Source organism: Phlebotomus papatasi, chromosome 3 (genome assembly GCF_024763615.1).
Source record: "Phlebotomus papatasi isolate M1 chromosome 3, Ppap_2.1, whole genome shotgun sequence".
Classification (NCBI taxonomy): Eukaryota; Metazoa; Arthropoda; class Insecta; order Diptera; family Psychodidae; genus Phlebotomus; species Phlebotomus papatasi.
The window spans coordinates 8,353,746-8,370,203 of NC_077224.1; the positions used below are offsets into that span (position 1 = coordinate 8,353,746).

Genomic DNA, 16,458 nt, shown 5'->3' on the forward strand with positions numbered 1-16,458 from the left:
AAAAAAACACAGTGTTTGGTGCTACCCCGTGTTTGGTAGTGCCCCAGTTTCCCCTATATAATTTCTAGATTTTGAGTGATAGTATATATTTTTCGCTTCCTTACCCCGAAAGGGTCGTATTTTGGTAGGATTTTGAAATCTGAATTTTCGAGTTTTTGACGTAACGCTATTTGTAAGTCTGTGCGTCTGTCATTAATTCCTCCCTGGGCCTAAATGGTTAGAGATAGAGACTTGGGACTTTCGATGGATCCCCCTATAAGTCTGCCCTGGAATCTCCTTCAAAATCATGTTTTTTTTTGGATTGATCGAAAACGTGTCGTGCGATTCTTTTCTTCATTTTTGGATATGTTTTAGAGGGTTACCCAGACGAAAAATCCCACTGAATCATTCCTAATAACGATTTTCCAAGAAAGAAGGCTAAAAAAGGTCTAGAGACCGTATTTCTCAATCGAATGGTATCATGGTAAGGTCTTGGAATTTTCGACAAAACTAAATCATTTCTAATCGGTCATGAACCAGTAATGAACCGATTCATAACAGATAAGTAATTTTTATCGGAAAATCAATTATATTTTACTCCTAAGCAGTTTTGGGCGATCTTTTGTGTTATTGAAAGATCTTTTGTGTGAGAAACGGTAAACAGTAAATGATGCAAAAGTAGGGTAAAGTGATACAATTTGGACATTGTATCACAAGTTGGACAATTCGCCGGTACAAGTTGGACAGGAATTTTTTCTTGATAAATACAGTACAAAAGTTTTTTTGGACACAAGGAACCAAATTATAAAATTAAAGCATTAAAAATATACAAATAAAAGTGAAATACTAAATTTATTAAGAAAAAAAGTCCTGTTCAACTTGTACCACTTTACCCAATAGCCCCATTGCTCATTTCAAGACAGCCACAAATCTGACGTCCTCCTTTCTTCGCTGGTGCAGACCGACTGAAGAACCGATTCGATTGTGCCTTCGGCATAACTCGTCGAGCACTTACAATCCTATCTAGCGAAACTATAGCGATATCGTAACTTAAAGTTAGCCATCGTTATAGCACCCCTCAAAGTTACCACCTCAGCTGAACAGTGATTGGTACCGTTGGCTTTAAAGAGTCTTCGTCAGAACGGGTTTTCTCCCTTCAACACCTCCAGACTCAAAGGTCCTACTACAATATTGGTGCGTCTCAGTTCCATTTAAAAAGTGTACTAATTTTAGAGGTGCCATAATTGTCTCTATGTTCTTCTTTTCCAAAACTTGCATAGGAAAATTTCACTATTTTTTAAGTTTTAAATTGGGTACTGATCAAATTTGATTTATTCTCGTTAAACTTTCAATGTTAAATCATTTAATCTGAATTTTATTCAGTTTCTTTTCAAAGAAAAAAAAAACAGTTTTGTCCAAAACGATTTGCTTTAATTGTCTTCGGGCATCTTAAAGCTGTTTGATTTTCTTTTAGAACTTTCAGCAAACATTTCTATTTGTCATTGAGCTACATTAGGGGAAGTGATTTGTCTTAATAAATAAGTGTCAGTTGAATTTTTGTGCATTGGAAGCAGAAAAGTCAGAGAATGTGGATTTGTTTGTTTGACACAATTTTCCATTTATATAGAGAGTCCATTTAAAGTGACTCTTTTAGTATAAAATTTAGTCTAGTGGAAAATAGGTAGAGAAATTTTGTCACGAGTGAAAAGCATTCTGGAATAACATAATAATTTAGTGAAAAACAAATTGTTTCACTAGGGTTGAATTGTGTGCTTTTTCTGCAAAAGCTCCCTCACATTTTGTTTGTGGTTGCTATGTATTTACAACTTATGGCACATCCACTTAATGAATAGGACCTCAAAGTGCTCTGGCCAGAGAGATGAATATTGCTGGGATGCTTTTCGGACAGTCTTTTCTGGGGGGGGGGGAAGGGTTTTATGGATGGAGGAAGAGCTACTCAGCGATAATGGCAGAGGAGGAAAGGGCGCAAAATTCTACTTAAACTTTTCATCAAGTGGAAAATTGCAAAAAGCTAGACAAGATGGGGGATAGAAATTGTTCTTTGCGACAATTTTATCATCCTGGAAATTTTTGCAAGGAAACTGAGAGAAAAACAAGAAGAGGATAGAAAACATAATTCAGGGCAATAGCCAATAAATCGATTTAGTATCAGCAAAAAAAATCAAATTTTCCACCAAATTAACCCTTAAATTGCGTCAATGACAAACAATGGTATAAATCCACGAGGGAGGAAGAACATCACGCGACATGGAAAGGACAAATAACTCAGGGCTTGATCACCAGAAACGCATAAAAATTCTCTGTTCCACCACCCCAAACCTCCGGATAAAATCCCCAACATATCTGCAATAAAAGCTCAAAGCACGCACGCCTCAGTGGTTTTTGGTCCGGTCTTTTTGGAAGGGGGCATAGGATGTATGTGACTCTAGCTTAATTTGTATGAAAATTGTTTATCTCATCGTATCATTTCACGGGGGCTTTTTCCATGAGGTCTAACTCAACTCAAAACCCAAAATGATGCCTGAACTTTGATGATAGCACGGTAAACAAAGCGATAATCCTCTTCCACACATGTGCTCCGATTTTCCCTTTTTGTAATTCAACACAACCCCTCCTGTAACCTATTTGTTTACTATGAGACACCACAAAAACAAATAGACACAGCCCTACCAAACACCAATCTACTTCATCTTCAAATCCATGTGCCTTAGCATATTCTGGCACCAGGAATAGAAAAGGTAGTATGAAAATTTCATTAAAGATCTCAATCAGGATTTTAAGAAGGGCTACTCATTACAAATTTTGATAAATTGCAGAAGTTTTAAAATAATGCAGTACAGGAGACTCTCTCTCAATCGGGCATATGGGGCAAAATGTCACCCAAATTATCAAAAGATTTGAATCAAAATCATTGTAAATTCCCTAAAAGACGCATAAATATAAAGAATCACGATAAAACAAGAGGAACTACACTGAGAAAAAAAAGAGGATGCGATTAACTTTTTTTCATCATAACTTTAACACTTTTTGGGTGTAAAATTATATCAACATTTTTTAATGTTAATTTTACACCTTTTAGGGTAAAATCAACATAAAAGAAGGTTAACTTTAACCCGTAATACACCTAAAAAGGGTAATATTTACACCGTGTTCGGATCAATACTGCAGGGTAAAATTAACATTTTCGGAATGTTATTTTGACCTTTTCAGATTTCTCTCAGTGTACAACAAATTTGAACAAATTTGTTTAAAATTAAACGTGAAAATTGTCAATAAAATTTAGCGCCCGATTGAAAAAGAGCCAATTGAGTGATAGTCTACTGTATTTCGTTCAGTCTGTTCAATTCCTGACCAATTTAGTTTACTCATTATTTCCAAAAGATAGGCAAAAAAATATTTTTTCCAAATATTCTGTAAATGTTTGTGAGTTCCAGAATTAATTTATGAAGTGGTCGTGACTCGTGTAACCTATTCACGAGCTCGTAACAATTTGTACGTCTTTACAAATATTGTTCGTAACATACTCATGTAACCAAAACACATCGCCATGACATAATAATGTGGTCGGAATCACCTTATGAATTAGCCGGAAATTGTTCGAAATCTGAGCTCAAATTCTTAAAAATAATCAGTCATAGCTGGTTACTGCCCCAAGGGGTATTTGATATCCAAATAATGTATGTCTCAAATGTAACCAACATATTTTAAATATAGTCGATCTATTTCTAAAAAATATAATGCATGAACGTGATGGAAGTATAATATCTAAAAATTATATGCGTTGTATACCAGAAAAATAACTTAACTGAAAAATACCTAGAAAAAATCACTTATTTTCTTTTAATAAGAATAATACATTTTATTTGATAAATTCCAGTTAATATATTGGTATTTTTCTTTAAAATGACGACTAAATATTTTTAGATCCATGAACATGTCATAATATGATCTATATTTGAGTGAAAATGTGTAAATCTATGTCGGAAATATCGAAAGTATATTTATCTTACATAATCTTGTTTTTATGTTCATATAATGTCGTGAAATTGTATGAACATCATGTTCTGATATATTTCAGTTACATTTGTTCCATATAAGACACAAGTTATATACAACTTGTGTTCTTTTTGTATGACGCTGCCAGATTGTCAAATTCTGCTTTGTTCGTCAAGCAGATATTCATTTCTGAGTGAAAACTTGTGAAAAAAGTGATGCTTATTATAAGCTAAAGTTTTGAAGTGCACCAGCGTGTACAGTAAAGTCGAGTACACACATAGAAGAGGTCAAATTTGACAAAGTAAGGACAATTGATAGAAAAATAGTGAACTAATACTTTATTCGTGAGAGCTAATATTTTGTTTCCTTAATTGCAGTGTAGCGAAAATACAAGCATTACAACAACTTCCTGATCTTCTGTCGTGAAATTAAATTGCAGAAGGAGTGTTCAGCGTGCAGAAAAAGTCCATAAAATGCATATCATTTCAGTGTTTCACATTGTTTATTGTGAAGTGCTATTTTTGATCAAAGAAATCTGCAATGTATACATAATGTACGACATAATAAGAATATAATCACAAAAATATGTAAAAACGTGTTTTTTTCTATATTTTTTTTTATTTATTCGAGTTATAGTTAATATGTTAATTTTATTCTATGGAGACAAAAAGAAAGTTATGGCGTGGAGAATTATAGAAAATTGGCGACACAAAACCCATTTCAATGATGAAATTATGCAAAAAACATTTGTGTGCTGATATTTGTTCACAATTTTGTTAAAGTGATGTATTCTTTCAATACACGCAACAAAAATCTGAAATCCATAAGTTTTTTCTACGATACAATGGGAAAAGCAATAAATTTACTATTTTTTTTTATTTTCTTTAATTTCACAGCTTTCCCTTGAGAATTTCAGATCGGGAAGGAAATTTTGTTCATTAATATTGTGTCCTCTAACGCAAAACAGTCGTTGCATTATCTTCATACGTAATAAAAGTGTACGAGTCACAGGAAATCTGACTGAATCGTTGAGGGTAACAAATTACTCATTTGAGGAAAATATTTAAGCAAGTCTTAAATGAAAATGGAAAAGAAATGACAAGTCTATGATCAGTAGTTTTAAAGTTGATATTGTATAGTGATTATATTTTATTCAGTTATAATTGATAGTTTTTACCGTTACACGATGACGTGATTATATCTTAAATAAATAATTGTTATTTAAGATACAAAACTAATTATCTCGTACAACAAAATATAACTCGTAACATAATATAACTATTCAAATTTGAGAAAAAGCAAAAATAATATTTTTATCCATTAAATAAGTGAGTGTAATCGACTCATTTCAATCTTGTGCCAGCTGGGTTCTTCACTAAAAATTTTCTAGCAGTGATATTTTCGCTAATGACAGCTAAGTTGATTGAAAACATTTATTGTTTTTCCTTTGTGGAAAAAGTATTTTAAATCCAAAGGTTTAATTAAAAGTGAATTAGCGAAAAGGCGACCCAGTTAGTACATGCTGACTTATTTCAGTATTATCATTATTTTATAATTTTTTTAAAATATTTTTGATAATTGTTTTTATATTATGTTTCTGAATGAAACAGTGAATAATTCTATGGATTTAGAAGAAGTAAAAAAGAATTTCATCAGTCCAAAAACAAGCGTTTAAGTAGTACTCTTCGGAAAACGATCCAGTTACCCCACCATGCTATATTTAAACTTCTATAATCTTATTAAATGCATCATTTTGGAGTATTCTCAACTTTCCTACAAAAGTTGCAAGATGTTGCAATATTTCTCGCTATTCATTAAAATTGCATGATAGAATTTTTATTCCGTATTTTAGAATCTAGATTTTTAAATTAAAGTGTTTTGGAGAGAATTTCTGAGTTGTATTTACGTGCTTCAAATTATTCAATATTAGAAAAAAATCCTTTCATATTTTATTCCCTTTTTGCAAAATAGAAGCCATACAGCCTGTTTACATTGAACTGATCTGTAGGCAGAGCTTTGAAAAATGTATTTTTTCATTTTTTTTAATAACGAAGAAAAAATGTTTCCCCAGAGCCATTTTAGTGAAAAATATGATAGAAAAATGTGTCTCTACATAGATGTTTGAAATCAAAGAGGAAAAATTAACAGAATTTCCTCACTTTGAAAAAATAAATAAATAAATAGACACAACTTTTGTTCCATTGAACTTTTGCCGAAGCTTTGGATAAACATAGGATGGTGTCAGCAAAAATATGGCAAACAAAGAGGTTAAATGGTACCGCAATGAACAACCCTCTGTGGGATGCTGTATTTTCTACATCGTCAGAGATTGACCGGATTGGCTTGAAAAAAAAAGTTATAGAAGTAAAAAATTCACAAGCACATCTATCTCGTTCTCGTCAATTTTTTTCCTCGTGTAGTGAGCAAAAAAAAAAAGCCTTGTGCAAAAGTTAATCACGATAGTGAAAGCTTTTCTGTTTATAGAGCTGAATATGCGTGATATTCGACAAGAGGAATAGGATGGTTGACATTTTTTTTCTCCTGATTCTGTGATAGCAGGGACTAGAAAATTCATTCCTGGGATCGACAAACTATCTCTCACTTTGTACCAATATTCTGTGGTGCTGTTGGGACAAAAAGAAAACAAATTCTTGTGTATGTGCCAACATCATAAACATACCTCCCACCTTCTACTCCGTGGTAAGGCGGAAGTACAAATAAGTGAGAGCTTCTCTTTTGCAAATACTCACAATGAAGTGGAAAGGTATTTTTTTCTCGAGAGAGCATAAAGTTGTAGAAAAAAAAAGCTGTTCCTTATGGGAAAAAGTAGGTAAGGTACGTGAAGTGTTGAGCTTTTTGGTGTCGAATTGGTAAAGGAAAAATTTTAAGAATTCATGTCTCGTGAATTTATATCGAGTTGGAAATGTTTACAAATAAAATTGGTTTTTCAAGTGAGAACAAATATTTTATGTTCTCAAACCCCTTGTTACTCTATTTTCTCACTCCTCCATCATCACCCCCTCAAACTCATCTCTACCAAATAAATAAAATGCGTATATAGAAGAAATGTTGTGCTTTCGAAAAGAATAAAAGCTCTCTACACATCTCATTCATTTGATCCATTTATTATTTCCATATACTTCGAAAGAGAAAGACAGACAAATATGAGTTTTCAAAGCTTCTGCTGAGCTTTTTCCCTCCTTCCAATTGGACTTAAAAAGGATTTCCTTTTTGCAATTTTAAACCCCAACGAAAAACATTGCTGATTACTACAAGACACAATCTCTTGGCATTATTCCTATTCGTCTTCAAATGAATTTCATCGGCCCAATTAAAATCCCATTCACTTGATAAATGATGCCAAAAAAGGTTCAATGTTCTGATCTTCACTTCTGATTTGTGGGTGGAAGAAAGTATTGAGGCTACTCCCCTGAAAAGACCATTGAAATTCCTGAAATGTACTGCAGGAAGTGTAATTGATGGAGATATAGATAAAATATCTCCTTTATACATTTTTGGCTCAAAAAGCTCATTTTTTTTCTGACAGAAAACCCGTATTGAGCAAATTTCAGTACCAAATAAACTCAATACAAAGTGCATAGAAGTCTACACAGGTATAAAAAAAAATTGAGAGGAGAATTGGGATATTTAAAGTATATACAAATGTTGAAATATATTACTTAACAAGAAAAGCTCATGTTATTCAAAATACAGAGTAAGGCTTTCAAGTTTCGCATACACTCTACCTTCGAAGACTTCATATTTCTCATGTATTCTTTCAATGATTTTTACAGGGGCCTCTCGACATCTCATTTTTCCATACGTTTTTGCATAGAGGCACTCAAGACTATTGGCAAGTTTTTTTCTAAACAGAATTGACTTATCAGTCTGATATATTTCGAAATCGTACATTAAAAGCTATCTAAAAATACATATTTCATAATGTTCGCCAAAAATTATACAAGAACTACGAGCAAGTTTGTTTAAGTCGCGGTGCAATAGCTGCAAAATTTTTACAAGGAAAAGTGAAAAATAGCTTCACTTTTTATTAGGCTTGATGGGCCCCTGGATTTTTACCTATTTTTTACAGGAAATATGTGACTTAAAACCAGCTAAAAATATGCCATAAGGTAAAGTTCCCTCTAGTCGACCGGTTCCTCGACACGAATTTCTATAAAATTGTCACTGATTCGTATATGGAATAATTTACCTATTAATGTTAGATCATACACCAAATATTAGTGCAAATATAAATAAATTGAATAAATAACTCTACCGGTCGAATTGAGGAACCGGTCGACTTGAGGGCACCTTACCTTATATTTGGATATATTCATTAAAAGAATATGGGAAAATATGAAGTGTTTGAATGAAGTGTGTACAAATCCTTAAAAGACCAATTATTTGCCAAAAATTTATACCAAGATTTAGAGGTATTATAGGGTAAGTGTGCCAAATTCCGGCCAGCTTGCAATTTCGGCAACTTTTTTGTTTCTAGAATTTCCATGAACTTTTAGATTTTACATACTCTAGAGATTATACAATGCAAAAGAATAAAAAAAAATGTAGCTTCGATAAAAGAGATGACGTGAAAAAGACATTGGAAGAATTCCCGAAGGCCAAGGAACTATGAGAATGAAGGTGGCCGAAATAGGGCACCAAAGCTATGTCTACATTTTTATTCATTTTAAAATTATTTAAGAATGATTTTAGAGTAAATAAAGATGATAAACTGTCTACAAGGTTCTAAGCAACACTCCTTAAGTAGAAGAAATAAAAAAAATCTATTTCCATTAAAGATATTACATTTCAAACTTGAGACTTTGGCGCTTGCATGCAAATGTGCCGAAATTTGGCACACTTACCCTACATCTGTTCATATTTTTTAATTTAAATTCATAAACTTGTAAGAAAATAAAATTATTCGCTTATTATTTGAAATCTTTCAAAATTTATTAATCTTTTTTAAAGACAAAATTCGAAAAAAATGTTGTATGGGATGCCAGCGAGCGCAAAATGCTTATCGGTTTCAAATCAGCTGAATCAACGACCACTCAGAATATTCAGGTGTCAAAATTTTGTTGCCTCATGTATTTTGGGAAACCAGGTGCAAAAAATGATAGAAAAAGTTACTTTTTCGAATTTTTCTTTTTGCAAATTAGTTACCCGTAATCTGTAGATCTTATTTATATATTTAAAAAAAATTATTTCATATAAAAAATTATTGTTTTCCAAAAGTTGATCATTTTTGATTCGTCAAAAGTTTCTTGCCTGATTTAAAAAACTAATTCAAAATGGTCAAAACATGCAATCAACTTAATGTAAACCGGTTACATTTTGAGTTTATGTAATTTTTAGAGGAAAGTGGTGGGTTTGTATGTTTCTAAGGTTCTCAATGGAAATTATACGTATATAAGTAAGAACGCTGTTTTTTCATGTAATAACTGTGCTCGCTGGAATATTTATTATGTGATACCTCAGGATTTTACTGTACAAAGTTAAAGACAGAAACGTATACAATTCGTCAACTTCAACAATTTGACAATCAACTTGTCATCGACTAGAAGCTTAAATCGTAAGAGATATCACCATACGGTTTTTGGTGACCCTCAATAAAAAATAAACAATATCTTCAGACTTTTTTCTTTTCCCCCTCATCCCCTCCATCCCCTCTAAAACCATGTTTTTGGTTTATTTCGAAAACGGATTCTTTTAAAGTCAGAGTTTAACCATGCTAAAGAGTCTATTTTTCAACCGATTTGGTTGTATTTGCATTTTTTGGAATGGTTTTGAAATCGGAAATGAGCCTAAAGAGAAGTAGATTTTGATTCTCCAATAGTGTCTTGGATAAAAAGTAAATGAAACTGTATTTGCACAAAAAGTCGTTAAAGTTCGAAGAATTCAAATTCAATTTCGAATTTGCATACTAAATTTTCGAACAAGATTGGGAAAATTTATCAAATATCACACTAAAAAGCTGGCAAAAGAGTAACTCAGTGATTATGGAGTGATTATATACTGGGGCAAGAACAGTAAGCATCGCTGTTCTGTTTTTTTTTTTCCTCACAAAAATGTGAAAACCGTCACATTTTGACACTTGAGCATTTCGAAATTCAAACAGGATGTAACTTCCGCTGCCTTGCAAAAGTATTAAGAAGTAAGAAAGTCTAAGCAAGAAACAACTTCTGTACGGAAAGATTGAATCGATAAAGTATCCTCATATTGCTTATCTTTCTCGAATTTACTTCTTTAGATGTCCGGATGACTGTAACATGTAGCTCATGCCAAAACGTTCTAAAATACGGTTTTTTTTTTTACCATTTTTCGAATTTGGGATGCTTTTATGATGTATGGAGTTATTTAAGTCAGTATTAAATCAGAAAACAACCAAAATCGTGAGGCACTTTCTCTCTCTAGAATGGTGTTGTCACAGGGTGTTCGTGGGGAGAGGAAGTCAGTCTTAATTAAACCAAGGAATGGGAAGCATCAAGCTCCGAGTTCCTATGCACGGGTAATGGGTAATTGATTAATACAGGACCCAGGACGTCGAGATTATCTACGGAGTGCTCGATCTCGAGAGTTCGAACATTCCAAAAACCTGTGGCGCTTTGCCATTTTTTTTTTTGTAAAATCATCATGATTTTGATATGACTCAAGTTTAAAGAATAATATGTTTAATTGATCTTATTTGTTAATTCTTTTAAACAAAAAAACATAGACATAGTTTTGGGTAATATTCCAGCCACCATGATTCTCATAGTTCCTTGCGGTTCCGGAATTATTTAAAAGTTATGGAAATTTGAGGAACGAAAGACCTGACCGAAATTGCAAGCTGGCCGAAATTTAGTACACTTGCTTTACTATTTTATTGTTTCTTATTCAGGACACTTCGTCTTTGAAAAATTAACAAAAGATACATAAAAACGAAAAAGAGGTAATATTTTCCGCAAAATACTTTATTCCAGTCATTTAATTGAATGGTCCATAAGAACTTTCTTTTGATGGAGCACAATCTCTTTTAATCTTTTTACTTGGAACACAAACAAAAACCACAGCATTTTGTCTTTTCGCGGCATATAAAAGAACCAATCCTCAAGTACTTTTTCCCTCTCTTTTTATGGTGATAAGTATTTAAAAATTTTCCACAGAATCGTGAAAAATATCTGTTTACTCTCATAATTTATCTACTTTTTTTTCAATTCGAGCTATCATTTTATCATCTGGCACGTTTCAGACTGAGATTTACTTTTGGTACTTCTCCAACTTTTTCCCTCGACATAAACATTCAGGAGATTTTTCATATTTCATAAATCGCAAATCTTTATTCGTAATTCGGGATTATCTTACGAGTGATGTAAACTGTAAAATGCAAAGAAAAGCTTCGAAATATTCTAGTGTGCAGTAGGGTGAAACTGTTTTATAGAGGGTTAGACTGAAAGAAAATATTCCTTAGGTAAAGGTATTGATATCTTAAGGTAAAGCTCTTAATGCAGTGCCAGGGAGAGCTTTGAGCAAAGGGTATAAAGCTTTACCTGTGGCCTTTTCTGAGATATTCATCAAATTATTTCATATCAAGCTTATGCAAAAGCTTAAATAAATTTTTGCAGATAGCATAAGCTCAAGAAAGCTTATTTATTAACATTACTCCTTTGATAAAGTTTAAATAATTGGGCGATTTAGGCATTGAACCAGTAATGTTGTAGTCGTAAACCATTATGAAAAGCTCGAATTTATATGCACTATGCATTGGTCCTTTGCTTATTCCATTTTTTTTCGCAGAATAATAATTTTCTTATTAATTCAAGATAGGGTAAGTGTGTCAAATTTCGGCATAGTTGCATATAAGTACCGAAGTCCTAAATTTTAAATGCAATATTTCTAATTCATATTGATATTTTTTGTTACTTCCTTCTCGAAAAGGTTGTGTGGAACCTTGAAAAGTAGTTTATCATCTTTGTTTTCTTTAAATCACTTCCTAAAATATTGAAAAATTAATAAAAATGTAGACATCGCTTTGGGTAGTATTCCGGCCACTTTGAGTGTAATTCCGGACACCTTGTTTGTGACCACCTTTTGGACGCAACGGATAGAAAATTTCAAAACGTCATACGGAACGAGTTTAATATTTAGATTAATACGTTTATATGACCCACAAACCCTGAGATCTTTCGTGTAATTTGTCCTGAAGACCTGAAGAGTAGCATCTCAAATTTACGCGCAGATTCCCGTAGCAATTTGCCCTTCCTGAACTCTTTCAAGGCCTTTTCCACATCATCTTTTTCATAGAAAGGATGGTTTTTTCTCTGGACATTGTGCAACTCAGAAATTGAAAAAAAAAACATAAAATGAATATGAAATTTAGGAAAGCACAAGATGTTGCCGGAATAGGCAACACTACCTCACCGGGAAGACGCTCACAAAGTATCTACTTTTTTACGCGAAATACAGGATGCAGCTGGGAAATTTTACTCGAAATTTAAAGATTGATTCACTATTAATATAAACAGAAACAATCTTTAATGAAAACTAATAAATTTTAATGAAAAACACCGAAGGAAAACCCTTTGAACATCACCACAAATCACAAGACTGCTAGAAACACAATAGATCTGTCACATTTTTTATAAGACTCTTTCCACATTGAGTTTTTACAGCCCAATTTAAATTCAGATTATACCTAAAATTTAACAGTCTTTGTGTTAATACATCCTAAAATGAATAAATATTTAAAAGCAAAATTAATTCATTGACTATTCGAAGATAACATACATAATTTTAATTAATTTATTTCCATGGCCGAAATTACACTCAAAGTGGCCGAAATTAGAAGCTAGCCGAAATTTGACACATTTCCCCTATATAAGTTTTAAATTTGAGATTTTTACTCTCAAATCCAATTGTTCTTATATTCATGAAATCTTTCCTGTTTACCTGTGTTTTATTTAATCTGCTCATGACAATTCAATGAGGATTTCTTTTTTAAAGTCTGAAGTGCTACTAAAATACTCAGCGCGCTCTTTTTATCAAACCGACACAATGTAGAAAAAAAATTACTTGTTGCCCTCTTTTTTTTAGTGAAATTAAAATCAGTTTTGCCAGAAGTATTAACAAGGATAAATACGAGTTAAGCGTGTGTCAAGAAAAAAGTGTCTGTTCCAGAAGCTTTTGCCCTAATTACAATTTTCTGTTAAGTCAACGTTGTGTTTTTTTCTTGCTGCTCAATTAATCAAGCAATTCACATGGGACAAGAGAGAGTGATTACAAAAATTCTAAATGGAAGTTTTCAAATAAAAAGTTGATTAGAAGACTTTCGTGTAGTTTTCTCTTCAAAGAAGCTTTTTATCGAATAAACTTTTAATGCACTGTTCTTGAAGTTTTATTTGGAGAAACTGTTCTCTGTAAGACTTAATGAGCTTTGAAGTTCGAGAAGAAAAAAAACTTTCAGATGATATTACAAGAAAGGATGAACACTGCAATTTCAAAGGAAATGCCTAACTTTGTACGTTTTGGCTTGCATTTGATAGGATGGAAAATTGTTAAAAGTTTGGGGAAATATTAATATTAAACATTTATTGCAGAGTTTCTTCTTGTAATATTGAAGTCTGAAATACTTTTTGATTGCATGGGTCACGCGAGTAAAGATTCGGACCATTCGGACAATACAGTAGGTTTACTATCGTTTTCCAGAGGAGGCCAGGTTATTGGTAAGTCGGCGGTAGTCGCAATCAATTTCAAAGAGTACAATGCAAAAATAAATTATTCAACTTACATTCATCGTGATCTTTGGCGGTAACAGTGAGGACGGTATGCTGAATGTCTTCATTTTCATCCACTTCTGCCTCGTAGAGGGCTTTATCGAAGTATGGTGGGTTGTCGTTCTTATCAGCAATTCCAATCCGAATAAACTTTGTCACTGTAAGAAAAAAGTCGAACAAGAGGTAGAAAATTTCATTAGTCAATTGAATTATTCAATATGAAAGAGATATTGAGATTGCCATTGGAGTATTCCCGGTAAACTTCTTTTGTGCAACTTTGCCTTTCCACCAAAAATACTTCCCCAAAATAGAAAGCTCTTGAGTGAGACAGAGTGTGTGTTTTTCTGATGTAAGTTTTCTTCCCAATTCTCAACATAGAAAATCTCCTCCTGAGTATTCTTGTCAACCTCAAATTTCTCGTTTGGAGATGGGTATTAAATTAATGTAAAAGAACCCAGTGATTCATTTCCTTTGTTCCAGACGAGCTTTCAGTGTCTCTCACCCTGTTGACTTGCAAAAGTTGTTTGCGTGCTTCGCAAAATTTCCTCATCCCTCCCACTTGAGCTTCCACACCCCAGAAAGCTCAATCCACTAAATATCATCCAAGACGCTGAAGCAACAAGAAATTTCCAAAAGAGAGATAGAGCAGCTTTTTTTCCCCAGAAGTTGCCGCCGAGAAAGTTCATATGGCACTGAGAAAAAAAGCTCTATCTGGGTTAATTAGAAGATCGCCATGAGATTGTGAGAAAAACAAGAAGTGCAAAAAAACGGTATGGAATAAAATCAAATTACATTTTTAAACTTTCATGTTCACTTCTATTTTCATTAAACAACACGACCAATTAAATTTAATGAAAGTTTTTCTGTGGAATTTTTCAATGTTTTCGCTTTGATTGCAGCTTCTATTGCTTGAAATTGCAGGACAGGAACATTCGATATACCTCATTTAATACTTAGAAATCTAAATTCCACACATTGCAATCCTCAAGTGAAGGTTTGAAGGATAACTATACACGTTGTACATGATATGCTTCTGATTCCCTCTGTTAATGGACCTATAGGTGCTAAATGGTCTGGGATAAATTTAGATTTAAAAAAGGGGACAGTCCCTAAACAATGAATAGTAAAACTGACCACTGAACCCACACTGAGAGAAATCCGAAAAGTTAAAATAACATTCCGGAAATGTTTATTTTACCCTGCAGTATTGATCCAAAATCGGTGTAAATATTACCCTTTTCAGGTGTATTAGGGGTTAAAATTATCCTTTTTCATGTTAATTTTACTCTTAAAAAGGTGTAAAATTAACATTAAAAAATGTTGATATATTTTTACACCTAAAAATGTTAAAGTTGTGTGGTAAAAAGTTAATCGCACCCTCTTTTTTTCTCAGTGCAGGATTTCCTTTGAAATTACCCTATCAAGGGACAGAGTATGCCACCCTTATTTCCGAATAAACTCCGTCAAACAGGCCGGCTATATCCTTGGCCTGAACCTAGGTCTGCTCAGTCTCATTACATCCTCTGCACATTGGATCGCATTATCGCATTGGATGGCAATCCTATTCAGATCAACAGTCTGGGATACTCTGAATCGGTGAAGAATAGAGGAGATCAATGGACAAAATAACCCCGAAACTTCAAATTTGCTAGAGACACTACGACTTAACCCGAAAGACTGCCCAAAGTAACTATTATCAAAATAGTTATTAGACTACATGCCCATCAGTTTTTCACTAAGCCATCTCTCGACTTAGGCTGTAAGAAGGGCCTCTTGATACTCATTTTTCCATACGTTCTTGCATAAAGGCACTGTAACCTAATGGCAAGTTTTCTGATTGATTGATTTGAGTTAATGATGAGAATTAATTTATCCGTCTGAAATATATCGAAATAATGTATTAAAAGCTATCTAAAAATACATATTTCATAATACTATTGGAACTGGTGGACGTCGAAGAAAAAAGGGGTCAGCTTAGCAAATTCTGGATTCTTTCCAAAGCTTTCGGCTCAGACTCCAAGCCTTCCTCAGTGGTCAAATCTTGTCTTTTCTCGATTTGTCATAAAGTCAGGGATTTCACAGGGTATGTAATTTTGGGCACTGAACTTAATTTGTAATTTAAAAAAATAAATATTGGCTAATTTCAATTTTTGTGTGTTCTCTTAGAGATTTCTTTCTTAAAGATTCTTAAAGATAGATAATAGATAAGAGATAGATAGATAGATAGATAGATAAGAATTGGGTCCCTTTAAAGAGCCTAAAGAACAAATAAAAATTTACGAGTTTTCTATCTTGCATTAGGAATATAATTCTTTTGATATATCACATCCATACTGATTCATTTAATTTTGAATCAATTAAATTTCTAATTTTTATTAAAATTGTTAGTAAATACGATTTTATTTTAAGACTTGCTGTAAATTTATTGAATTTTGAAAATTATTCAAACTTCAAGTCTGATAAAAATGCACTCATAAAGGTGCTCACTATCATTCATTAAGTTCAATAGAGGTATTTTGCACAAAGTTAGTAACAATTGAAGCGATCGTTAATTAAGTTTATCATTAATTTTTTAATCAGTACCTAATTAAATGTCCGTATAATCTATATGTATGTATATTTTAATAAATTTCGTAACCACATTTATTCAAAATAACACACTAGGGGCGATTAATTATGCTTCTTTAATTAAAAAAATATGTTTTTG

The 16,458-nt window shown here is 32.8% G+C and overlaps 1 protein-coding gene across 1 annotated transcript in view; it reads right to left on the minus strand.

Annotated features, from left to right (window-relative positions):
* Nucleotides 1–16,458, minus strand: part of LOC129806624 (neural-cadherin) — a 654,674-nt gene that overhangs the window by 108,621 nt on the left and 529,595 nt on the right. The window contains exon 13 of the mRNA XM_055855343.1: nt 13,766–13,909. Within this exon, the coding sequence (XP_055711318.1) occupies nt 13,766–13,909 (144 nt within the window). The remainder of the gene's footprint in view (nt 1–13,765; nt 13,910–16,458) is intronic.